At 44.6% G+C, this 27,229-nt stretch overlaps 1 protein-coding gene across 1 annotated transcript; it reads right to left on the bottom strand.

Annotated features, from left to right (window-relative positions):
- Positions 1 to 926: 926 nt before the first annotated feature.
- On the bottom strand, positions 927 to 22,849 carry tut4 (terminal uridylyl transferase 4). The gene is made up of 30 exons (XM_035422822.1): positions 22,695 to 22,849; positions 20,605 to 21,152; positions 19,384 to 19,535; positions 18,753 to 18,869; positions 17,579 to 17,756; positions 16,977 to 17,065; positions 16,416 to 16,467; positions 15,779 to 15,848; positions 15,384 to 15,510; positions 14,669 to 14,788; positions 13,875 to 14,084; positions 13,180 to 13,357; positions 12,287 to 12,858; positions 11,094 to 11,244; positions 10,455 to 10,541; positions 10,136 to 10,239; positions 9,269 to 9,326; positions 9,030 to 9,133; positions 8,772 to 8,861; positions 8,242 to 8,355; positions 7,571 to 7,648; positions 6,187 to 6,364; positions 5,874 to 5,921; positions 5,309 to 5,391; positions 4,839 to 4,954; positions 4,523 to 4,677; positions 4,239 to 4,345; positions 3,541 to 4,051; positions 2,310 to 2,471; positions 927 to 1,399 (listed from the first exon to the last, which is right to left on the bottom strand). The coding sequence occupies exons 2-30, from the start codon at positions 21,092 to 21,094 to the stop codon at positions 1,314 to 1,316; spliced, it is 4,587 nt and encodes a 1,528-aa protein (XP_035278713.1). The 5' UTR covers positions 21,095 to 21,152; positions 22,695 to 22,849; the 3' UTR covers positions 927 to 1,313.
- Between the last annotated feature and the right edge of the window lie 4,380 nt (positions 22,850 to 27,229).

The following is a 27,229-nucleotide window of genomic DNA, read 5'->3' as shown; positions in this document are numbered from 1 at the left end:
AACCCCCGTGTACCTACTTTAAAATCCCATAAAGAAATGTGTTCTCTCTTCATGTAAATTCTTCAATGGCCAGGTTCAATCAGAACTGTGCTGCGCTATTGTTGATTGTGGTGACAGAATGACACATCAAGCCAAAAAATGATCGGGGAATGTACAAAGACTGATTTGCATTGCTACCCCCACAATCCTCTGGGACTGATTCAGACACATACAGCTAAGCTTACGAAACACTAGGAATAAGAATCAGTCGTGTGAGTGGCAAAATATGTGGTGTTTAACAAGAGTTATTAATTTACAACAGTGAAGTAAAGTGCTAAAGCTCAAGGTAAGTTTCAGTATTATGTTTTTTTTTCTTTCATGAGCAAAAAAAGGACAAACTGCATAAAAACTGGCATTCAGTATTCTTTGAATCACTGGCTGAATGTGGCCTGAAGCTGGAGGAGAAAGACGAGGCCAAGGTTGGATTCTTGTGCCTGTGTCCGTTCTATGGAAGGAAACAGTCAGATGAGAGCATGTTGATTTGGCTGCACACTCAAAATATAAGGATGAGAGAGAAAGAAAAAAACATTAAAAAGGTGCTAAGGATCAGTAATTAACTTAAATTATTTTTACTTAAAAATAAAAAATAAATTTAAAAAACTTAAACTTCTTTCGGTTTTTCTCCAATTCTGGAATGCCCAAAATACTTTTCTTTTTGTTTTAATCTGATAAAAATTTGTTTTATCAGATTAAGAGTTAAAAGCATCCGTCCACATGACTGTACTAGATTTTTTATAAAACTTTTTTTTTTTACTTTTACTGTATGCAGCCATCAGCAAAATAAGCATGAGTGACATACTTCCATCATAAAAAAATGACAAATCATTGTTCGTTTGCTTTTTTCTTTATTTTTTTTTTTCCTTTTTTACATTTTTTTTCTTTTTTTCTTTTTAGGGACTTTTTCCAACACTACATAATTATGTGATTAGGGTTGTATGTTTCTTTTAAAAACATACCTCTACTCAAAGCCTTTGTCCTTCAGCAAGCAAAGTATAAGTACAGCTAATCAAAATAAAGGAATACATATTTAATCCTTCCTTTACAAATAAAAAAACACTTTTTGGACCCCTTCAAAAATGGGGGCATTAAAATATTTGACATTTGTATCACAAATCAATGTGATGACACAAAAAGTAAAAACTGTACAAAAATTATACATTTGTTTTAAAAACTTGTGTCTTTATGGCCAAATGATGTGAAGTTAAAATATATTTCCTTTTTGTTTGAATGAGACCTTCAACACGTGGAAAATAAAATAGGTACGGGGGGGGGTTTCATTTCTTCTGTTGGATGTAGTTGAGACTGACGTGCCGTCCGTGGGGGAGGAGGGGAAAATGTTGATTATTGTGCATCATGGACCCTAGATGAGAGAACGAGAGTCAGATTAATTACCCCAAGCCATTAACCAACCATTCTCAGTGCCAAACAGCACCAAAGTGTGACTATGTGACCCTGTACACTTGGTTTTAAAATGCGTCTTGGGTGATCGGATCACAAGTGGACAGCGCTAAATACAAGTGTGAACGACCACCAAGACGCACTGCGATCCGATCACTCAAACCACTTGCTGAGGTGGTCTGGGACGCATTTGACCACATATCTTTTGTAGTGCAAACGCGAATGCCTCCTACTGCGTCCCCGACAAGGACGTAACAGGAAAATACGTCATCAATGCAATTTTTCGTCTTTTCCTGCGTTCTTTTGCAAGTCGCAAATGACTTTTTCCTGCCAATCTCAACAGTTGGAATAGCCCGTACGTGTATATCAGTTCTTGAAACATTTTTGTTTTCTTAGCTAGCCCGTGCAAAACAAATCTGGCGCTTGTCTGGCGACAGACCGACGTAGGCTAATAACTGTGCGCGGGGCCCTTCGACCTTCTAGCGGAAGTGACGTAGGCAGTAACGAAATCTGAAAACAAGTGGTCAGCTGGACACCTTGGGGACGCATGATAGACACGGGTGTGAGCGGCAATGTGTCTCGGCTGTCCACTTGTGTTCGGATCACCGAAACGCATTTTAAAACCAAGTGTAAACAGAGTCTATGTGGCACACAGTGGCATCAAGCCAAAATGATGCAAATGTATCGACCCCATTTTACATGCGACAGTGGCAGATGTGCAGTAATTTGCCAAAAGGTGTGTAGGTGTAAAGCAACAATATAAAAAATGTGGCTTGCAGAGGAAAGTCTGATTCACAGAGGAACACAATATTTGAACTATTCTATTTCCTCACAGACGATCACAGAGAGAAGCCCTGCAGTAGGGCCCTGACCTTGTGAGATGAAGGGCTTGTTCTGCTGGAAGGGCCCACTGCCCTGCTGCAGGAGGCCTTGGGGCATTCGGTAGGACCAGGAGGGGGGCAGGGAGAACGGAGCGCGGCCGCCCTGCTCCCAGGCCGGGGTCATTTTCCCAAACTGCCCTTGGTAGCCTTGGTCTGGGAGGAAGAAAGGAGAAAAACCCGCTTTCAGTTCGCCGTTCCAAGGGGCTTTCACAGATGTTGACTTAGCAAAGCACACCCACGCCACTATGAGTCCTTCAACCCACAGCTTGCTTTATTTTCCCCCACCGGTCTAAGTCTGTGACTGTGACTGTGGTGCTACCCAGTGCACGGTGATTGAGTGCAGATGTCACCTTATAACCCCTGACTTTAAGGTGCCACTTACCTGAACGCAGACCAGACTACAGACCCAAACGCAGGGACAGACGACTACACGCAAACACTGAGACATTACTTAGCTTTTGATTTCTACAAGGTCACAACAGAACAGATGTTAAACGTCACTAAAAGTCTGCCAGAGAAAATGTGGTTTTAAGCTGCGTGTCCTGTAGGGCAGTGGTTCCCAACCTTCGTCCTGGGGACACTCTGTGTATGCTGGTTTTCGTCCCATCACAATTGCAATCCCAGCATTTTAACAGGCTGTAAATTTGTCTTAATTAGGTGCTTTTCATGTTCAGAGAGATTATTTACCCTCTTAAGACACATTATATCAGAAATAGCTATGCTATGCTCTCATAAAAAACAGAAATCCCATGTTCACATTGTGCTTACTGCGCTATTGAAAACAATTACCTGAAAAGCAGTAACACAATAAGCTAAATGTGAACACGGGGCTTTTATTCTTCATGGCAGGCACAGCCATTTCTGACATAATGTGGCTTAAGAGGGTAATGCAACAAGACACACACACACACACACAAGCGCACATGCGCATGCTCACGCACACACAGACACACACACACAAACACAAAGACAGATACACACAGACAAATACACAGACACATACACAAACACACACATACATTCACACATATAAACACACACACAGACACACACACACACACACACACACACACAGACACAGACACACACACACAGACACACGCACAAACACACACACACACGCGCGCACGCACGCACAGACACACATACACACAGACACACACACACACACACATGCACGCACAGACACACAAACACACAGACAGTGCTCCCCAGTGTGTACCTGTCTTCCCCGGAGTGCCGTTCCCCACCAGTGCCCCCGGCGCTAGGTGGTTGTGCCAGTGCCCGTCCCTCCCGGCCGGCTGGGCAAAAATGATGCTGGGATCATTCAGGCCCATGGGGCTGGGGTTGCCGGGGGAACCGGCGCCGTTGCCGTTGGCCGGGGCGGAGCCCATGGGGAACCCCAGGCCGGGTGGGGAGGGGTGGGGCCCCGAGGCGGCGGTGGTCTGGATGACGGGGCCGTGGATTGGCCAGGAGGTGGAGGCCAGGGAGGCGGGGTGGTGCATGCTCAGGGCCGGCAGCCCCGGGTGGTACTGCCCCGGGTGGGGGAAGTTGAAGAGCGGGAGCTGGACCTGGGGGTGCGGGGCCTGGACGGGGACGGGGGCCTGGGGCACGGTCTTGTGGGGCCCCGGGGCCTTGATGTGGGACGTCTGGGGAGAGCTGGAGGGTTGGGAGGAGCCCTGGCTAAAGGGTGTGGCCTGCGGGGAGTAGGGCGGAGTCTGCCGCATGTCTGACTGCAAATCAGGAGAGGAAGAAGCGTTCGTTTCACCTTTTAGACAAACTGAACTCAGGCTCAAATGTTCACAAACAAACCTTACTCGCACTCAAATACAAAAAGAATTATTATTTTCCCTGAAAACAACCTCTCTCTCACTCAGATAAACTGTTGAAAGAACAGAGAGTCTGTTTCTTAGCACTCACACACTCAGAGGACTGCCGGATCCTTCCAGAACGATCCTGTGGGACCACACCCGCCTGGGGGACTGGAATGGACTGAGAGCTCACTATGGTGCGCACCATCTGAGGGACTGTAATCACGCAGAGCACCAATCACGTAAAGCAATGCTCATACAACCGCCAATCACAAAGCAGCAATTTACATAAGTCTCATGTCAGGGATGAGTAGTGAGTGTGATGCAGGAAGGCAGGCACAGCGGTGCTGACGTCTGAAATGACTGTGGGGAGTGAGCACGTGCGGCGCGCACCTGGGCCTGCCACGCTCTTCTGGCGGAGCTGGCGGTACTCGGGGCAGTCCCGGCGCACGTGGCCCGTGTCCCCGCACTGGAAACAGCGCCGCTCCCGCGGTTCCCGCTCCTCCTCCTTCACGTCCTCCTCCTTGTCGTTCTCCTTCTTCTTAATCCTGTAGCGCACGCACGCACACACGCACGCACAAACACACACAAAGAGGCCTGACCGTTTGCAACGACGTACACTCCGCCGGGTTGAAATCCGAAACGTGAGGATGGATGCCTGGATGAATGCCTGGGGGAACGTGGCGGAGCTGCAGGAGGCTCAGCTCACCTGCGTCTCTTGGGGCAGTCCTTCATGTAGTGCCCGATCTTCCCGCAGATCCGGCAGCACCTGTCGTTGGGAGCCAGCTCGCCATCCGTCAGAACCTTGGAGTCAAAGAAGTAGTCCTATCCCCGCATAAAAAAAACAAACAAAAACAACCCCAGGATCACGTCCGGATTAGCGACAGTTTAGTGAAAAATACTTATTCATAACACAGCCACAGAGCTGGAGTCTGAATTGAGAAACCTGAGCTTGAGAAATAAAGCAATTAAGATAACCAGGCAGGCAGTGCTAAGAAGTGGACAGGAGCACCATCTCTTTGTGGAGTTTGTCCAATGCTCCTATGGTATTACAGAAGCAAGCAGTAGCGTTTTACAGATTTGACCCAATGGACTGAAGGTTTCATGTCAATGTGTTCTGGATTCCAGCTCCAGAGCGACACGTCCAAACACTTTCGCCAGAGGCCGCTAAAGACGTACCGCCTCCAGTCCGGGCTGAGGGTAGAACGGTGTTCCAAACAGCTTCCTCCCGTTGATGAATGCCTTCATGATGAAATTCGTCACTGCGGGGAGATCATGTGACACAATGTTCGATAGGCACAGGGTCAGTCATTGCATAAAGTCCTCCTTTAATGAGGTAAACTGAATTGGTAGGCACTCAAACAATATTCAGAGCTTGTGAAAGGACAACTACAACTACAGTCATGGTTAGTCATATGGTGTAGGGCACTGGTGCGATGTAGTGCTCACAACATCGTCGGAAAAGCACAGAAGTGACTTGTATTGGTGGGCACAATAACAGCCACTGTGTGCTGGACCACAGGCAGAGAGACGGCACATTCCTGCAAAACTGTTCGACAGCACGACACAACTCGTAGATTTTTGGGACGTTTTTTCCTATGTGATGAGATGGACTGTTGTTGAGGGATGAGGGAACTTCTCCTCAACAACTGCCTTGACTGCTGCTGAAAGCTAAAAGCTAAAAGATGTAATGGTTTAAAAAAAGAAAGTCTAAGGGAACTGTGGCCATCAAAATTCCACTCACTTTTTCGGGAAACTCCAGCTCCCAGATTGTGGTTCAAGTCGAAGGGGTCTGGATTAAGAAAAAAAAACAAAAAACAAGAATGCTCAGTAAATACCTCTTCATCCCACAGAGAGTGTTTAGCTTTAAACACAGCAAAGCAGGAGAGCGATGAAGCATAATTACCACTCGGTAAATACTGTAAATTGCGCAGGTGATAAAGTCACTATAAACTGTAAGCACTAAAAGTAGTGCATGCGAGTGATTATTTGTCATTATAAACAGTTGTTCAGGTTAGTGATAATTGGTAAACTGTCAGCGGGGGAGGCAGCCCTACCCTCGATGGCGATGCACTTGGAGGTCCACTGCTTCTCGAAGGTGGTGAGGCGCTTCCTCTGGCGGATGCTGATGACGTGCTCCTTGAAGTCAAACTCCTCGGTGTAGAAGCGCAGCAGGCCCAGCCACAGCTCGCCCACCGACTCGCAGTTCCTCCCCAGCTCCGGAATACGCCTCCTCTAGCGGGGGCACGCAGAACAGAGCACGCGCTGAACGAGCACCCCCCCAAACAGACCTGTACCAAACCCATAACAGCCCCCAATCGCACGACAGGAACATCAGCTGTGAGGTTCCATATTTTTTATATTTTTAGCACAGACAGCTAATTATAGCGGACATTTAAATAATGCGGGGTCACTTAATGATAATTTTAAAAAAATAAGGGAACTAAGTAAATCAAGAGCTGCTGAGAGTTCGGGAGCCCCTGGTCTAGTAAATGTAAACGACCACCCCATCAGAACATTCAGCTGGCTGCGCATTACGGTACAGACAGTGCCCAAATCAACATCATGTTCACTGCACTTTTTTGTAAAGAGAGGTATAATTTAACGCCAAAACAGCAGTAAGAGAGTGTCTAACATCATCAAGTTGTATTTTTTGGCAGAGTGTGTCTAATTTAACATACCAGCTGTATATTTTTGAAGAGTGTCTAACATCATCCAGTTGTACTTTCTGGCAGTGTGTATAATTTAACATACAGGCTGTATATTTTTGAAGAGTGTCTAACATCATCCAGTTGTACTTTCTGGCAGAGTGTGTATAATTTAACATACAGGCTGTATATTTTTGAAGAGTGTCTAACATCATCCAGTTGTACTTTCTGGCAGAGTGTGTATAATTTAACATACAGGCTGTATATTTTTGAAGAGTGTCTAACATCATCCAGTTGTACTTTCTGGCAGAGTGTGTATAATTTAACATACAGGCTGTATATTTTTGAAGAGTGTCTAACATCATCCAGTTGTACATTTTGGCAGAGTGTGTATAATTTAACATACAGGCTGTATATTTTTGAAGAGTGTCTAACATCATCCAGTTGTACATTTTGGCAGAGTGTGTCTAATTTAACATACCAGTAGTACATTTTTGAAGAGAGTGTCTAACACCATCCAGTTGTACATTTTGGCAGAGAGTGCCTAATTTAACATACCAGCTTGACATTTTGGAAGAGGGATGTTCTGATTAAACGTCATACCAGCTGTACGTTTTGGCAGACAGACGTTCTGATTTATCGCCATACCTGCAGCAGGTTTTGGAACAGAGACGCTCTGATTTGCCGTTAGACCATCTGTGTGATGGGAAGCTCTGAATAAGGCCAGGGGGCCAGAACAAGCTTGTCCGAATGTTCAGAGGAACCAAAAAAATGCATCCCGTTAAACACCCACCAGTTCCTCAATGTCGTCAAAGAAGAAGGCGTTCCAGCCGTCAACCATCTTCTGAGGAACAGTCTTCCCATCAAATATCTGATAAAGTTATTAAACAGAAGATTGAGCTGCATGATTTAAAAAATAAGAGGGAGCCTTCCAATTTCATCACAGAAAACACATACAGGGTGCTGTATTCTGACAAATATTTCTTCCTTAGTTCAACAGAATTGGGGAATATCTGGGCTGAGTAAAAGCCATTAACCTTCAGAACCCCATTCTGAGGCAAATCACAGTATTATACCTTTTCTGTACTTTAGATTCCCTAAACCATACTTTTACATAAGTCTAGATAAAGCACGTCTAGTGATAAGCTGTCCCCCGCTATTCATTAACGTGATCGTAGCCAGACTAAGTAAAATATGGCACGTACTGTGTGTGGACGAGCCCTACCGGACACCTGACGTTACCTCTATTTACGTGAGCTCAATTGTAGGGACGGCTTTTGGCTGGCAGGATTACTTTTTATCGCATGGAATTATCCAACTTTTTAGGTATCCGATAGGTAGAACATAATGCATGTTCAAACAAATTTGTGGGCGCAACGCGGGAGGGAAACATTCATAACCAGACTGCCCACCAGATGACGCTATTTGATGGGAGATTGGATTGGTCCATCGGTGGGGCCATACCTCCTGGAGTACGGGGATGACGGGCGGGCGCCTTTGCTGCAGGAAGTACAGCACCATCAGGATGTAGGCGTAGGAGGACAAGCTTCCCCGCGACGCGTCCCCGATATCACAGCGCTGTTAACACGGGACGCAGCCATTATGACATCACTGCCATCGCTACTGCCTCATTACATCACTGCCATTATGACATCGCCGCCATTTCTGCAGCCTCATTATATCATTACCATTATGACATCACTGCCACCTTCACTGCCTCATTATAACACTGCCATTATGACATCATTGCCATCTTTTTGACCTCATTATATCACTGTCACCTCTATAAACTCATTATATCACTGTCATCTCTATAAGCTCATTATATCACTGTCATCTCTATAAGCTCATTATATCACTGCCATCTCTCTAAGCTCATTATATCACTGCCATCTCTATAACCCCTAGGAAACAAGGCAGCGATCGTTCTGCACTTGTGGGGCAAAGCGCACGATGGTATTTAATTACACAGAAGAGGGGAGTTCTGGCTCTACCTTAGCAAAGACTTTCATTGTATAGCCCAGGAATTGCACACGGGGGTCAATAGCAGCGTATGTAGCCAGCATTCTGGTGTTGTGCTGTGCCTGTTTGGGGAGGTAAAAATGCCTGCTTATGCACTCGAGCCTTACAAATTCATCTGAAAACACTGGGAATATTCTTCATCAGTCACTATCGAGCCTGAAAAAGTAATGCTTTGTTATGTGAGTTTGTGTGTATACACAATCTACGTATCAAAAAAACACAGAACCTACCAGAGTGTTGTACAAGCTAATATCTCCTTCCAGTCCACTTTGTCTGTGTTCAAATTTGACGATAGGCACTTTAGCCGTCGTAATAGGCAAGATATTCCTTAAACCTGTATAAAGGGCAGGAATAATCACATTAACGCTGCCACCTTACTGGGAATTAGCAAGAAAAGTTCATTTCAAAATCCAGTTTAATCACATTCACAAGACACATAAATTAAACCAATGATGTTGTGATGTCACACCTGTATGCTTCTTCAGCACCTTGGCCAGTCCTTCAATAATCTCCTTACAGTTCAGTTTCTGAAATAAAAGAAAAGCATTACATCACAGGTGCTCTAGACCAATCAGCTGCTCAGTTCATGCACTATTAACTGTCCTGTCTACTTCCTACCAAGGTTCTGGATGGCAAGTGGAGCTCCCAGTTTTATACTACAGATAATGAATACTCATGCTAACGCATGGGCCAAAGACAGAAAACATCAAACACCACAGTGCTGTCCTTGGTCAGGCCTCATGAATATTCATAAGATGCATGAAATGGTAGTTTTTCAGCTCCAATGGTTGAAACAGAGAATTTCTATGTCAGGAGCCGGTTAGTCTGATCGGTTTCAGGACAGAGGAGCAAAAGGTCCAAAGCTTGAGTGGCAGTGGATTCACAATGGCCGCCTCAGTCAGTGCACGTGACGGCTGTTCTGACAGCAGCCTTTCTCAAAAGGAAACTGAGACTTCGGTGGCTCAATCTGTACTGGGACTCACTCACGAGCCAAGTTACCCCAGCGCTCACGCCCAGGCACCACACCAGCTGAACTATGACTAAGAGCGCACAGTGTGGCAGGATGCGCTTGACCTCGGCGGTGAGGTCAGGTGGTAGGCGGAGCCTATGGTTCCTCGGGTTACCACTACAGTAACTCCTCTCGACAGCTCGCCCTCAGTGCTCTCAGACTGGCAGCTCGGCGGCAGGCAGAAATACAGACATCTCCTGACTGGTGCCAACTCTCTGCGGGGGGCTAATGAAGCAATGAAGTTAACCGCGGTCATCGGTACTGAGAGCGGAGTGCATCTGGCGCGGTTCGGGGTACAGGTGGCAAGCTGTGTGTACTGCACAGTACCTCCGCAGTGTCGTGACCTTCCAGGGTCATGCAGATGTCCAGGTCGCTGTCGCGGAAACCGAAGCCGTTCTTGGAGGAGCCGAACAGACAGAGCCGCGCCTTCTCTGCGGAACACGGACAGACGTTGCGGTTTTAGGCATCGTCCTCACGGAGGGTCGAAGGGCAACACACAGCCCAGGAGAATACAGGAGAATAATAATAATAATAACTGAAAAGCACTGCTTGCAGGGTGAATATAGGTTCTGCAACCCAACTCACAGTGCGATTCAGGGCAATTAGCAAAATTCCATGATACACAGAAATCCAAAAAAACAAGTACCATTGTACTCTTTTCTGATGAACCTTTCCAAACTGGCTAAAATCTGCTCCCTCTTCTGCTGCTCCACTGGCAGAGGGGACAGCTCATCTACGGAAAAGACAAACGGGTATGGCATTAGAGCACAGGACTTGCAGAACTGCCATAGAGCACAGAGAAACTAGCTGCATGGGCCTTGGCGTGACTTAAGGCTGGAAACACACTTGAATTCTCTTGCGCTATGTGTACATGAAGTGGTTGTGTCCCAGGCAACATCGTTCACATACTCGTCTGCTTACTTTTAGTCTGACTGGAGGTTTGACAGGTATATCCACTAGGGGGCAGATCAGGGCTTTTCTCTTCAAATGATTCCGCCATCATTCCTGGCTTCCTAGCGTCAGTCACATCACTAAAAAATGTGTACTGCCCCCACGGTTTCCACAGGTATTGCACCTTGCAGACACATAGTGCTAATTTTCGAGGAACGTGCACAAAGAACATTCTGAATGACCGCAGGACACGCACGACGGCAATCTTGCGTGCGCGTTCGCCTGATTTAAATCAAGCGTGTTTCCAGCCCAAAACTGTGCATTTAAGTACAGACCAGCCGTCCTGACGCAGACTCAGTAAATGGCGGTCACAGGCTGAAACGGTCCAACTCACTGTAGCACAGGCGGCAGAGCCCGTCCAGGATTTGGCGGAAGTGGTCGGTCATGGGTGGCAGTGGCTTCAGCTCGATCTTCTTGAAGTCCTCGGGACACTCGTCCTTCAGGTGGCCGTCCCGTTTGCAGATACTGCACACCACTGTGGGGGGCTGGGGAGGGGCAACGACAGGGTCACACCGTATGACACTCACCCCAACCTCACTCACAATACCACTGTGCGATTAACACACTGGGACCAGCAGCATTATAGGCACGTATTAACACCACAAAACCAGATGACGCCAACTGGTGTCATAAAACACTCTCCTTTAATCTCTGCAGAATAACACCCTTATTTCTGAATGTAGAATTGTTTACTTTTTTTGTTTGTTTATTTTTTGTTTATAATTAAATACAGTTATTTATGTTTGAATTGGTAGCAGAGTGATAAAAATGAAAGAAAACTGTTTTATTTAAACTTTTCAGTTCTATGGGCATATTTCCACCAGGTACTCTACTGATATTTTTACACATTATAAAGCAATGACATGTCCTATTGATTTGGCTCTATGATGTGGCTGCTCCATACAACCTATTCTTGGAATGTAAAGTGAAAATGATTTTTCCTCTTATAATAGGGCCTACTGACCAACTAATCCATATCTTATCCAGGCCTAAGCTTGACATTTCCTGATAGGGGCAAGTCTTATGAACAAAGTGGGTTGCATGAGGGGTTGTCAATTGAATGAACCTGTTTAATCAATAAAAAAAATAGAGGGTAGTGAACAAATGTCAAAATCACCTTCAAAGTGTTCAATAATATTTTAAATTCTCCAAAAAATAAAACACAGATAGTGAGCCCTCTTTTATTCTTAGATGCCTTATCTTGCGTGAAAAATATTAATGTATTAAACATTATGCACTGCTTATCAAAGGGGACTGTGGGAGCAGACAAGCATGTGCAAAATTTACATGTGAATGCATGCGTGCAATTTTCAAATGTATATTAATGTTTAACCTTGCCTGTCTAGATCGATGTTTTTCAGTTTATGCATCAATATGTATGAGGACAAGAGACCAGTGTTTGTGGACAATGAAGTTATTCTACTCCAGTAGCTCAGTGTATTTATAAGCTGAACCTTGTGGACTGTAAGCTAATATTATAATAAGCAAATGATGAATATGAATATTAAATGAAGCGACATGAGTCACCTTTCCTCCGGTGAAGATCATTCGGTCAAAGATGTAGTGCAGTGCCTCAGGCGCTATTTCCACCACATCTCGCCTGGCTGGCCGCTCTTCCTCCTCCTCTTCCTCGCTTCCCAGCAACCCGTTCTCCACAGCCGTGCCCTGAGGGGCGGGTAAGGTGGAAGGGGAGGAGCCGCAGGAGGGGCGGTCCCTTGCTGGAGATCCGGGGCTTGCCTGGGCGGGGCTCCTGTCAGGCCTGCCTGGAACGCTCGGGTCGTCCTCGTTCGATTCCGCCTCGTCGTCGCCATCGTCCTCCTCTTCCTCGCTCGCCTCCTCTTCCTCGGTCTCCTGGACACCAGGGTCGGTGTCCTCCTGATCCTGTGCCCCTCCCTCAGCCTCTCCCAGGATCCCCTCCACCTTCGCCGCGCCGCCTTTGGTTGAGGCCTTCTTGCCTCTCTGGCGCCCCCTAGCAAGCCGGTCCTTGCTCTGCGGGCAGGCGAAGTACTTGTAGGCAGTGCGGAAACGCTCCTGGATGTACTCAAACACCATCTGGCTGTTCAGACTACGCGCTACGTTCCTCTTCAGGGCAAACGGGTCTATGAGCGAGGGACGGAGGGGGGGACAGGAAGAAAAGGATAGAGGGACAGCCAAGAGAGAAGGAGAGTCATTTCTTCGCTGTCACTCACAGACCGAAGTGATGTTTTGCTAAGTGTACACTTTTTGGACAAACACTAAAGTCAAATTATAGAAACTTAGATGTTAATATTAAATATGTGTATTACAGCAATGCCTTTAAAATTCACGTAATAACACACTAAGCAGCCCTCCAAAAAGGTTTTCAGTTTATCTGGCAACTGCTGCCTGGTCAGGTGGGCGGAGTGAAAGGAGTCCCCTCCCTCCTGATTGGCGGAACTCACCCTCGATGGCCAGCCGGCGGCGGGGCCAGCTCTTGGCCTCGCGGGAGAGCAGCTCGCGCAGGCGGATGCTGATGATGTGCTCCTCCAGGGAGAACTCCAGCGTGTAGAAGCGCAGCAGCTCCAGCCACAGCTGGCCCAGGCACACGCCCGGCCCCGCCCCCGGGTCCGTCAGCCGCGTCTGCCCGACAGGGGGGCGGGGCCGTGAGAGACAGCAGAGACGCAGCGCCCCTCCCTCACTCACCAAACCCTCCTTTTCCCTCCCCCTCTCTCTCTCTCTGAGAGAAAATGAAGGAACCGTTTTAAATCTGCACTTCTACACCTCAACAGCTCTACAAACTAAGACCCCCAAGAAGACAAAATGATACTCCAGTAACATTCAACCATGACTGATCCATGAAAAAGACTTAGGCAAGCATGTGCTTAACCAGGGGAAGATGGTAGGAGATGCACATCCCTGCACATCTAGGAATACAGTCCTGTGTTGAGTAAATGAGTGCACTATCATGCTTGCTTACCACAGAGTAGGTTTGGTGGAGACTCTCTGGGGAGGCAGCTGACTGTGCTGTATATGACAGCCACTCCCCACCCCTCTCCGCCCAGCCCCGCCCAGCCCCACCCAGGCCAGCCTAGCCCTGCACTGTACTGCTCTGCCCAGCCCAGCCCAGCCCAGCCCAGCCCAGCCCAGCGGCACTCACCAGTCCCTCAGAGGCCTTGCCGGGCCAGCCGCTCCCCTCCCCCGTCTCGCTCTTCCGGCCCACCGGCTTCTTCGGCTCCGCCTTGGCCTTGCCATCGGTCCTGCCCTCCCCGCTCGGGGGCGGCTTGTGCTCCCAGCCCACGAACGCGCCGCGAACCTTCACCCCTGTCAGGTGGTACTCATCCACCCGCTTCACGTCAAAGCCCTCGATCTGAGCGGGAAAGAACACACACACACACACACACACACACACACACACACAATAAATCTCCACCCACTGAACATGCACTGGAGAATGTGGAGAGGAGGGTTACTTTAATCTCTTCAGTGCAGCCTTTCACATTTCCCACAAACAAAACATAGACAGGAAGAATCTGTGTATCAGACAAAACATGAATGGCCTTTACTGACATAATACAATGAACAAAGCATTCTATTCCTCTCCCACTGGGAAAATCCTCTTTCAGGTAGAGAATACCCACTCTCTCTCTCAGGTAAACCAGGTAGACTGTGAGAGTCCTGTCTCTCTCTCTTTCTGGCTCAGGTACACCAGGTAGATTATGAGAATACCCTCTCTCTCTCTCAGATAAACCAGATAGACTGTAAGAATCCCAACTCTCTGTGTCTCTCTCAGGTAAACCAGGGAGACTGTGTGAATCACCACTCTTTCTCTCTCTCTCTCTCTCTCTCTCTCTCTCTCAGGTAAACCAGGTAGACAGTGAGAATCCCCCTCTCTGTCTTTCTCTCTCAGGTACACCAGGTAAACTGGGAGAATCCCGTCTCTCTGACACCTACCCAGGAGCCCAGGTACACAGGGAGAATGGGCTCTTTCCGCTGCTGCAGGAAGAAAACCACCATCAGGGCAAAGGAGTAGGAGGGGATTCCGCCCTCCGCCTGGCAATCAATGTGGCAGAGCTGCAATTACAGACATTGGGGTGTCAGTCAATGTGGCAGAGCTGCAATTACAGACATTGGGGTGTCAGTCAATGTGGCAGAGCTGCAATTACAGACATTGGGGTGTCAGTCAATGTGGCAGAGCTGCAATTACATACATTGGGGTGTCAGTCAATGTGGCAGAGCTGCAATTACAGACATTGGGGTGTCAGTCAATGTGGCAGAGCTGCAATTACAGACATTGGGGTGTCAGTCAATGTGGCAGAGCTGCAATTACAGACATTGGGGTGTCAGTCAATGTGGCAGAGCTGCAATTACAGACATGTGGGGTGTCAGTCAATGTGGTAGAGCTGCAATTACAGATATGGGGTGTCAGTCAATGTGGTAGAGCTGCAATTACAGACATGTGGGGTCAGTCAATGTGTCAGAGCTGCCATACAGACATGGGGGGGTCAGTCAATGTGGCAGGGCTGCAATTACAGACATGGGGGTCAGTGGTCAGATCATGGAGCTCGCTGTATGTGGGAACTCTACAGAGAAATTCACAGGGTTGCCACTCAATTCAATATACAGAAACAATCTCAGATTATGAGATTGAGAAATAGGACTGGCTTACCTTTGCCCAGTAGCGGAAGGCTAAAACCAGGGGAACAAGCCTGGGCTCCAGCTTGCCCAGCGCTGCCAGGAGGTCTGTGGTCAGACAGGCGACATCATTGCCCGCGCTCACTTTACACAGCAGACCACTGCAGGGAGAAAAATCTAGATTGATCAAGCAGTATTCACTGAGGCTATCCTTAAGGAGTCACACATGACAAAACTCAAATGCGTTTTGGGTGAAAAACCACCGCGACTTCAGAGTGTGAGGTCATAAGGGCAGAGTCTTGTGACTTTAAATTCAGTCATAACCTTCCTCCCATTTAAATTTTTAAGTCAGAACCAGGATCACACAATCACAAAATGGACTCCTAGTTCTGTCACTGGCTTTGCCACATTTTTCCGGTTTACACTGACCTGCTGGCATCCCTACAGAAGACAACTGGAACTTTTGCATGGAAATCAGATTCCACTTCTGTGAATTGAGCTAGAAAACAAAATGGTGGACATATATCACCAGACCGAAGCCGGCGACTATAATAGACACAGGAAACAGTGTGAACTTTCAGTTTGGATCCAATTATAGTGCTTCAGTAATATATGAGCCCAACATGTTCAGTGCCATTTGAACTGAGAATAGCTCGCGGATTCAATTTTTTGTAACCGCATATCCAAATCCAAAAGCAGGGAATGTGTCACAGGCACAGTCACCATTTCCTGAACAGTGATACTTTAATTAGAAAAAGGAAAGCTTAGACAGTATTGCCACAATTTGCTTGCATCAATCATATTTCTTTTCCCTGGTTACTGGTTTGTATAATTAAAACTATTTTAAGCTTTCATCATGTGGTAAGATAAGTATTTTATACCAATTTATGAAATTATCTATGTCATTAACATGGTACACCATATATCCGGTATTTCACAAGCATGAACGAAACAGCATGAAAACCCAACCCAACCCTAAAAGACTGTAAGACTGCACCATGTTTCCTGTTCTCAGTTTTAAAGCGATAGACAAGATTTATCTCGCAGGAACTGAAAGTCAACTTACAGCTGTTTTTCAAGATTTCCAGTACTTGTATCAAAACATCAGGTTGAGTCATCTGCAACATAAAATGTATTACAGGATCAAACAGTCAATAAGCCTACACAAAATCTACATCTTCGTCGTTTTTAAACAACTGCAGAACTACGAATTACGTTAAAACAGGTAATCCCGAAAGTCTGTCCTTAACCACTCAACAGTATAGCCCATATACAGAGCATAGAGCATTAAAATACTACCAGTAAAATGCAGTAACCTCGTATCTACATTTATTTATTTATTTTTACAAATCCACTAGAGGTCGTCGACTCGTTGGCAAGCATAACTGTTCTTAAGACCGCACTATTTACAAGCTGAGGATTCTGTATGGCAGGGCCCATATGCACGCTCATCCAACACTTCTTTGAGGACTTGGGCCAAGGCGGTATAAAATTCACAGCTTCAAGCCTTTGACCTTAGCCTCGACTCAACTTGAATGGCGGACTGATGCAGTAATCACACGCGGGCATCACCGATGCACCTGCAGACTGCAGGGATGCAGCCGCGCAGGAGTCCCACCTCACTTACGTTGCAGGGGTATGCCACGTCGATGTTGACGTCGCTGGTTTTGAAGGCAAACTTTGTGAGGCAGGATCCGTACAGCCGCAGAGAGCATGCTGAAAGGCAGAAAGCTCACTGTGAGGCACTGAGGCACAGAGGACTCAAACAAACCTATATACCCACATATATTTGCAGTAGGATTATTCATAACAGTTTATATAAAGCCATCTGGAAAACCTAATCTCTGCTTAATGCTGCCTGGTAAACCTAGACTTGTTTTTCTTTATGAAATGCTGCAAAAACTCAATTTTATTTATGATATGGGTGAAGGTGACAAGTTACATAGCTCCTGCCTTGAATTATCAGAGGGAAATTGCCTTCTTTTTCATCAGCCACTGCCTTTAGAAATGGCCATTTTTTAAAGTCACATGCAGAAATGGACCTTTATCTAATCACCAGTAGCACCTGTGGGCATGACCATTCTCAATGGAAAGTCACAGTTAGTAACTGTAGAAATGGGCCTTCGCCAAAGACACTAGAAGTACCTGCGGACATGACCATTCTCTATGGAAAGTCAGAGCTAACACCAGTAGAAATGGGCCTTGTCTGTCCAGAGTCGCCTGTAGTACCTGAGAGCTGCTGCTGGATGATCTTCTCCATCCTGCTGACGATGTCCTGTCGCAGCAGGCAGTCGTCCTCGGAGATGCCCTGCTGGTGGACGGCCGCCATCACCGCGGCGTCCACGGCCCGCAGCTGGGCCGGCGAGGGCGGGGGCAGGGCGCGCAGCTCGTTCTCCTCCTGCTTCTCCTGCGGCACGACAGGAAGCTCGTGTTTCACCGACAGAGACGCACGCACGCGCGCTGGGTGCTGCTGCTTAGACCACCGGAATTCTCCGGGCAATGGATGTTCACCAATAAAGACAAAATCTAAAAAAAAACTCTAATGTGTCATATATAGAGAAGAAAAGTATAGACAGTCTGTGCGTGTGTGTACAAAAACTAATCTATAACGCTACATGCTATATTTTCCACAAGAGGCACTGAGAGCATGCATGGTCCACACTGGTTCTGAGGGTTAATCAGCTGACACTTTGAGCCAGCTTCCTTCATCAGGAGTTAAATTCATTATCAGGAATAACCAATGACTAACAAATCAAGAGGCCTTAACGTTTCTCATTGTAATGAGCTATGGAGACGGGCATGGGTTCATTTAAAAATCATTTATCGATGACCAAAGTTTCATGATAAAGTCAAAGGGGATTACACAACAGTCGATATTTCAAGCTTTAGACTTTATGCCTCTATAAATAATAATGGTAACAGTACATGTGAAATGTCTAGGCCACTCTTCACCACTATTCCTAAGTAACTGACTAAAGTCTAAAGATAACTTCAGTTATTTTCTCTCTATCTCAGTGGACAACATCAGTGGACAGCAAACAATGGTCTGCTCTGTTCCAGAAAGCAATCAGGAAACCGCTGTCAATCAACTGAATTTTTTCCACTCCATCCTCATTGTGCAGATCGCTTTGCTTTTAATGCAAACTGGACCTCATTGAGGCAAGTTAACGTTTCTGAATTCCGTTGTTCCTAACTGACAGACGGACAGACACATATACGCACAAACAGCCGAACACAGGGCTTTTTAACGCGAGCGTTTAACGATGAACTGTAACCTTGGAGAAACATAAAACGGCACTTACAGAAACTGCCACTTTTTGATCTACTCTGTCCTGATAATCCACCCATAAAGCTCAGCTATTAAAAAAAAAACACATCGCAGGATCGGGAGGGAGTGCCTCACCATGATGTTCTTCTTGTGCCTCTTCTCCTTGATGTGTTTGTGGGCGCCCTGGATGTTCTCCATGTGCACCGAGCAGAGAGTGCATAGGTACTGGAAATTGGGGTACTCCAGAGAGCGCTGTTAAACAGATCATACAAAGTTTATACTGCTTACATACTGATTATATGCAAAACACACTTACTTAACTGAACATGCAAATGCTGACATAGCAATCGCTACTGATAATTGAGAGCAACGGAGTTCTAGAACATTGAATTTGCACTTTGAAAAAACATTCCAAAAAAACATACACTTCAAAAGGGTTAAGAGGCAGGACTCCATACGTGCATCAGTGCAGCTCACTACAGTGAACGTAGACACACATGAAAACAAATACAGAACAACCCACCCCTCCCAACTCCCCCCAGAGAGACACTGCAACAGATGGGTCCCTTCTAATTAAATTCTCTCAGCAAATACAATTCATTTGCAAGGCATCATCTCTCTTGCATCTACATGGCACTATCAATTTTAGCCACTTGAGTGTTTCCCGTGTATGAGCCGCAGGCTGTGGGGACGGAAGGTGGACCGCGGCGCGTGGCGGCACAGGCTGTGGTGCGGTGGGTTACGTGGGTCTGGGTCTATGGGGCACCTTAAGGAGACGGTGGATGTAGTCCCTGACGAGCCGCTCCTCCGCCTGCTTCAGGCCCAGCTGTTGTTCGGAGGTCAGAGCCTGCTCGTCCACCGCCTCCTCGGGTCCGGTCGCTGCCACGGACTCCGGGGCGCGCCCTCCCACGTCCTCACCTGTTTCAAACGCACACAAGCGCTCTTAGCCCTGTTTAACAGTAGCACAATTTAACGTCAGTCGCAGTGAGTGCTCCTCCGGGCCGCATACCTGACATGCACTTAAAGAGCCGCAGGACGGCATCTCAGCGGTTGTAATCAGATGACGCGCATTGCAGATCAAAGCACTTATGTGCAGGTTTGCCAGCTAAACTGCACACATAACTGCTTCTGAGGAAACCTTCAGTCTGCATTCAGGCAACATGTATGGAGTGATATTCCAAAACAGTCAGATATAAGGCTTAAGCCATATGCCACTTTGACCAAGACAAAGAGCCAATACTGTCTGCATACAGGGGAACAGTCTTTAGTGTGGAAACTAGAAAAGCAGACATTAGAGGACATAAACCCAACAAAAAATTATAATATAGTATCCCAGCACAGGTGTGGTGAGCAAATGATCATTAAGATTTGAAGTGATTGATGAACCTCAGCCTCTAACAGACTTCTGGCAGGCACAGACAGCACTCGTAATACATTTCCACTGGTGGGATATGCTTCACAGCACTCTCTCTCTGAGAGAAATAATGAGTGGATCATTATTTATATACCTACAGATTCTCTTCAGTAACTAGAATGTCAACTCTCGTCCTGTCAACTCCATTTGCACTACTTCCTTACTTTGTAGGTTCTTCTCCATACCAGGAGTAAGTACTGCTGTACAGCTTATGATTATTCAAAGAGGCATCTCCAAGGACAGAATATCCCTTTCCCCCCCATACTGATTTGCCACACCCATTCATGAATATTTTTAAGAGGCATCATAATGCAAAGTCTTAGCTTTAAGGACAGAGAAAAAACTTTAAAAGTTTAAAGAGCTGACCATCTGGTTAGTCTCAGGACGATGTTTAATAAATTACAAAATAAAGAAAACGTTTTCATTCAATCCAAACCTATGACACATCATTAAACAAACACATATTACCATACTGAGGAAAGTACAATAAGCTGCAAGCATTTCAGTGATCTACGTGTAAGACTGGAGAACTGAAGGCGACAGACTGGAAACCTGTGCCTGCGCTTAACCTACCAGGGGAGTCCTTCAGGTCAGAGGTGGCCCTGGCACTCTGGCTGTCAGCCGTGCTGTTCTGGGGCCGCTCCGCACGGGGTTTCTCTGTTCCAGGCCTGAGCGGGGGAGCCGCCGCCTTGGCCCCGGCTGCGTCTGGCCCCTGGGAGGGCTCGGGGGCGTCCGGCTGCTGCTGGTGCGGCCTTGCGGGCCTGGGCTTCGCCCGCTCCCCGGGGCTGGTCCTGCCGCTCAGCCTGCGGGGCCTGGCGCGCGACGGGTCGTGGGCTCCCGGTGGCCTGCCGGCTCCGTGCCCGCTCTGCCGGCTCGCGTCCCGCAGCTGCTCGTCGTGCGCTGGGGCTCTGCCCTGGCCGGCGCTCCTGTTGGCGGTCCTGGCGCAGTCCTGGCCCTTCGGGAGGGAGGTTTCTTTCGCAGGTTTGGAGGATGGAGTTTTCCCCCCTCTGGCATCCCCGCGGGAGGGTCTGACCGCTTTCCTGGGGCTCACGCTGTCCTCCATGGCTCCCTCAGCTCAGTGAATATCTATGTATCTGCGCCACCAGGACTGCACTGAGTACCTATAGAAACAAGCACTCCTTACAAACTACACTAGTGCTTACAGCAGCCAGGAAGTTAGGCTACAGCACTGATATTGTGCTTGTTTGTGTGTGAGTTCTAGCAAGAACAGCTCCCCCTCACCTATTTCATTTGACCAAGTGATTTGAATAAAAGTCTGGTTAGGAATGTTTATGTTGTACAACATTGTAATTGTGCTGTATGTTAAACATAGCGTGACTTACAGCATTATAATGGATACAAACAAGGGACAATTAAGGTAAATAAATTAGCTAAAATAATGTTTTGCGCGCGTTTCTTCCCGGAACAACAGTATGACAATACAAAAAATGTTATTTGTGTGTTAACAGTTCACAATCATATCTTCGAAATCACACCAATAACAGCGCACACAATATTTGGCAACCGAACACTAGGACAGCACGCTTACAGCTTGTTGCATTTCATTTTTGTTTGCAGTGCAACAATCTTCAAACTCTTTTTGAAAACTACACTAATTACAAAAACAAATCTCCTGTCAATTCCATCTTAATGCAAAAAACTAATGAATGAAGTTACGAGATAGAATGAAAACTACCAGCTCACTGTCCACAAAGGTCAAAGTTCAAAAGGCTGATATGAAGAGGCGAGGTTAAATTTGAGTGAACAATCACAAAGCAATGGAAACTGGCTAGTTAACGTTAGCAAGAAATATATTTTTTAAATTGTCAGAAAAGTAATCAAGTAATAATGTATCAGCGTTTGATAAAACTCGTATGTCTTGAGGCATATTGACAATGAATAAAGCCAGCCATTTACTCTGCCTCTATGACTGTAAATAGATTGTGTGTGAGCGAACATTATTGATGTACCGACAGGATAACTTAGCTTAGCATCGATAGTTGACGTTGACTAACTTAGCTCTGTTGCTTTACTAGCTAGGAGTCTGTCGAAAATAAGATAAAACCAACAAGCCATTTTAGCTTGTACGCCTGCTTACAATATGATTAAAAAAACCCCACTGGCTAGCCAAGTTAGTGACCGCAGATGGCTAGCATTAGCGATTTACTTACAACTAGCAGACAGCCAGCAGACCTTCTATGTTTGTCTCAAGTATAATAGTTCACAGACTGCCTAGCTGTCTAGGTACCAAGCCCCAAGTTACATCAATTTCGACTAAATGGATATTCTAGCCTTAACTAGCTATTTTAGCTACAACGTTACAATTTAGCTCGACAACTGCAACACAGCCAAACTAATGCCTAGTTATTTTTGTAGCGATACGGCAACAGCCAAATATTTCTAGATATTGCCTAGACGGCCAGTCGATCTTAGTTTACGACTGAAAAAACTAACGATCATGCATCTATAATACTGACACTGAACTACTAGCTACCTAGCCATTCAGCTATCGTAAGAAGTTACTTAGTCTTAGCTAAATAGCTAGCTCGCTAGTTATCTGCATTGCCCACGACACAACCACTCTTGATTTGTTTGTTAAATAATCTGGATTTAACAACAGGCAGAAACGCATTTTAAAGCCCCGAAACGAGAAGGCGCTTTACCCTTTTTTGTAGATGCCTCTTAATCCAACAGACATTAAACAGTTTCCATCTTCGTGTTGTGTTTTGGTATCATATATCCAAGGCCCTGATAAAAACAGCAGCAACATTCGCCATGTTAGGCTGCACACCGCACAGCATTGTGGGAAATGTGAGAGGGACAAAGCGGCGGTAGTGTTTGGCCACCTGATTTTAAAGTGTTCAGACTATTCAGATATGCACAACTTTTCGAATGGTTGAAAATGTTGGTGTTATAGCACCAGTGCATATGCGTGCAGTTAAATACAAAGTGGTTTTCTAGAAGCTGAGAAACTAACAGTTTCTAACACCGTAGTTTGTGTCATAACAACCCCTATTGGCATAGCTACTGGTGCACGTTTTCAATGCTGATAGTCAAAACAAATGATCAACAACCCATTCAAATGATTACGATGAAAGTTGTTTTTCTCAAAATTCAGTGGGGGCAAAGTTACTTTTGGACCAATATGTTTACGGTTCTGGCTGAAAAGGAAGGGCCCCAGCTGGGCTCCTAGACAGTAAGAATGTAAGCCATCTGTGCTAAATAATACATTTAAACAATTCATTGTCAAAGCATGGCATTCTGTTATGAAAGATATATTCAATTTTGTGCCTGTGCAATCAAAATAGTTATATATAAAGAATAAAATAAAAAAAGAAATCACATTATATGATAGTGAGTCTATTTTATTTAGTTATGATTTTCTCATGCTGAAAGCAGCATCATTCTTACACTGTCCTTTATTAGAGTCTTTGGTATTGGTCTTATGGAAACTACATTGCTTCCATAAGCAATGTGACCATTTGCATTTTAAACAGTCAGTGATATCTCTTAGCGGGTTGCCAATCAGAAGTAGACTTGAAGTGAAGATTCATAATAGGACAGGTATGGCATGTCAAACCACCTCTCATGTTTAGACGTTTACTTTACAGCAAATTAAATTGTATTATTTTCCTATTTATACATTTTGCAAGAGGATTTATGTTTTTAACTTGTGGCTTAATTAACTCTTAAATGTTTTTCAAGTAAATGCTTGACTGTTAAAAAAAAAAAAAAATCATACAATGAAGACTGATGACAAGACATGTTTTTCTTGAACTGCACTTGTAATTTCATCTACTGAACACTAGAGGCCACAAATGAATTACATTTTATGAAAACATTCTTGACTTCTGTTCGGTTGCCACTGCTATTTCACTCAGGCATCACCATCGCCGTGTTTGCATGAAGAGGCGTACACTGTTCTTGAAAGTACGGTGCACTGCCATATATACTGAGTACAGAGTCCATATATATGTATTTAAATCTGGAGAAAAAATTCAGGATACAATATATGTTGGTCATGCTATTCTCTAACTAGGCTGGTAAAATTAAAAACAATTATATGATGATGACATTTGATACACACATATAGAAATGGTAAGATTGGGTTTCTGGGCAGGTGAGATTTAAGGATTGTCATTCAATGGCCCAAAAAGTTTAATATACAGTGGCTTATATATAGATGCAATCCTGTTTCAATTGATGCAATATAAAATATTTGAAAATAAAAATACAAAAATGCTTAAATACAGAAGTGACCCCTTAAACATAAGCAAAAAGGCGACCATAGACTTACTACTAATACAGTTTTCTCATAAACAAAATAAAATATAATAAAAAAAAAAAATTCATTGCGTTTCACCTACAGCAAAAAACCACTAGCAAAATCAGTTATTTCTGAGTGTGATGATTAGGACTCCTCTCTCACCAACTATGCCCAGGCTGTTTCCATGGCCAGCAGATAATACTGTAGTTTTGTGTCATCACAAATCATGGGACATCACACAGAAAATAACTTTTCCATTATCTAACAAAATTGTCCTCTGTGACTCAGACATTGAAGATTAATCTCACTGGCCATTACATACCGCTGTAATGGAGTCTAATGGAGGGCTTGTGGTAATATACATAATTTATTTTTGTATAATTTATACAAAAATATACTATTTGTTTGAACCTTCTTTCGCTTCAGAATTTTCTCCTCATAGAGCATGTGCAATGGAATATGAAAAAAGGAAAGATAAGTATGTTTTCCATAGCATCATGCAGTATTGCGTATTCATGCAGAATCAATTCTATATTGTGAATAGCAACACTATTAGAAATATGAATTGAAGATCAAACAGCACCATACAGTGTTAGAAGCATTAGTATCAATATATGGAGCCTATTGCTAACAAAAAAAGGGAGGAAAAGAGACATTGCCATTATTACTCTGCTACAGAATGTGCTCCAGGTTCTTTGGCGGTACAGTGCTATTCATACAATTTTCAGACACTGATAGATTTCACACTGGCTGAAACAAATAGTTAAAATTAAGAAAATCACAGATAAACATTCCTGTTGGTGTCTTCTTTGTAAAATACCCTAAACAGTGAAATCAGCAGCCTTTGTCTTAATCAAACTTAATAAAGGACACTATTATGTGTTCTTTTCCATCAAAAAGGCTTGAGTGACTAAGTGAAAAGATGACCAATTGCTTTGAATTCATTTAAATAAGGATCATTGTTTTTGTAGCTGTACTCAATGTAAGAAAGTGATTTAATTTTATGTATTTGCTCATTTCTTCATACTACAAGCACCTTGTTTAAACAAATCTTCAATACATTGTACAAAGTGTGTATTGACAGGGGTAATTTCCAAAGCTTGTCTAAATTCATTGATTTTAAGGTTTTCAGCTTTTGTTGTTAAATCATATTATTACAACTTATGGAAATGAGATTTAGTCCTTACTGAAAATTGGGAATGAGTCACATTTCTGAGGTTGCTCAGTAACATTGCTTTTCTTCTCTGAGCTCTTTTCTCCAATTTATGTTCAATGCCTTCCCTTTGGGAAACGAGGAGAAAGCAGACCTTGAGGAATACGTAACAGTTGTGAAAGTGCCTGAGATTGATAAACTGTTCTTCCAGCTAAGGTGATTCACCCAACAAAGATGACATTGAGCAACATAATAGCTCCAGCTTTTACCTTCCACCTAATTTAGCCTGTTCACTACAGACCAATGCCACATACAATGTTAGGAACACTTGAAACAAGTTCCAAGAATAATTATTATTATTATTATTTTTTAAAAATGACATGTATCGCATCAGTCAGGTTTTTCAATTGCCATTTTTTCAAGTGGCATCATTATGTTGCTTCGTTAACTGCACAGTAACCTATTTAAATTCCAATCATTACATATGTTAATTTTTTTACGGAGCCATCTCACATTCCCATGCCTAGGTTCTATGTTCTCAATTCAACACAATTCAATGGAACCTATTTTGCTTTTGGTTTGTAACATTTTCGGTGGTGAGTTTAGCATAATTTGAAACCAAATAGGAAAAACTGTAATATTCTGAGTATTGCAGGTATGCAGTCAAACAGAGGAGGTGCCTGCTTTTAAAAGCTTTTATGGTCAACCTTTTGGTGGGCTAATTTTTAAAGCTTCTTAAATATCTGTAATTTGTCATCCTCTTAAATCTTTATGAGAAATAATTTGAGATGCACTGCCCTCATCTTTAAAAAGGGGGTGAGAATTTCTATTGTGCAGCTGCTCTCTGTCCTTGATGTGTTTCTTCTCCCGTATGTTTTTCTGTTAACCCTTTCACTTCCACAATCTCTGGTGCTCAACTCTCCGGGGGATCGTGTTATTTGGCAGCTCCTGCATAACCAAGGTCTTGGACATTATTAAAGGTCATTTCATGAATGTGATTGCCAGTTTTTTTGCAGGCTACTCTATTGTTCAGTACATTATGTTTGAATACGAGGCCGATTATATTGAGGCAGGATATGCATATGAAAAATCTGACTGAGACCTGATGCAAAAATAGCCATGCATGTGCATAAAAGCTGTTTTTTATTTGACATAATATATGGAATTGAAACAAAATGATTATGTCCATTATGCTGCTTGAGCACCTGTGGCTCTGTGATGCCATTTAAGCCATTTAATGACTACATTTATATTTAACCCACAATCACAAGTGATCTCATATTGCTTTTTTTTCTTCCTGTTGAAGGGGGAAAAGGACCAATGACTATGCTGCCATAGAGTGCTTTTTAAAACCAGGCTTTGTGGTATAGTTATTCAGGGAATGGAGAAAGTGCTGATGTCACACTGGGGGAAATTCTGAACCTCCTGGGAATTGGCAGGTGAAATGGCAGTTCTCACTTTTAATAGTTGTGATCTTTCGCTTCATACTCCGGTTTGACAATCCTCATGGGAAGATAAAAAGTTTGTTGTCTTCCCTCAGAACGCTAAGAAATCATCGCAGGGTATAACAGATATGGAAAAATTCACCCAGGGTATTTTGTTAGTTTTTGACTCAAGTTTGACTTTTTAAAAGTGTTCCATCGGGTTGTTTTCAGAAGCCCCATACCTTGTGTTTAGTACAAATGAATAAAAAAAAGTAAAATAAATAAATAAATAAATGTAATAAAATAAAATACAGACCTATATCGGGAGGAAAGGTCTTTGTTGGCAAGGTACTC

This window comes from Anguilla anguilla, chromosome 6 (assembly GCF_013347855.1).
Source record: "Anguilla anguilla isolate fAngAng1 chromosome 6, fAngAng1.pri, whole genome shotgun sequence".
NCBI lineage: Eukaryota > Metazoa > Chordata > Actinopteri > Anguilliformes > Anguillidae > Anguilla > Anguilla anguilla.
This window is presented reverse-complemented; position numbering and strand designations above follow the sequence as displayed.

Excerpts from the sequence above, each read along its gene's own strand:
- tut4 (XM_035422822.1), bottom strand. The coding sequence starts at position 21,094 with ATGGAGGACAGCGTGAGCCCCAGGAAAGCGGTCAGACCCTCCCGCGGG. Across the intron at positions 19,536-20,604 it reads TGACCTGAAGGACTCCCCTG|GTGAGGACGTGGGAGGGCGC; the intron begins GTAGGTTAAGCG and ends CGTTTGAAACAG. Across the intron at positions 10,542-11,093 it reads GCTCTGCCGCCTGTGCTACA|ATGAGCTGTCCCCTCTGCCA; the intron begins GTGAGTTGGACC and ends TCTTTTCCGTAG.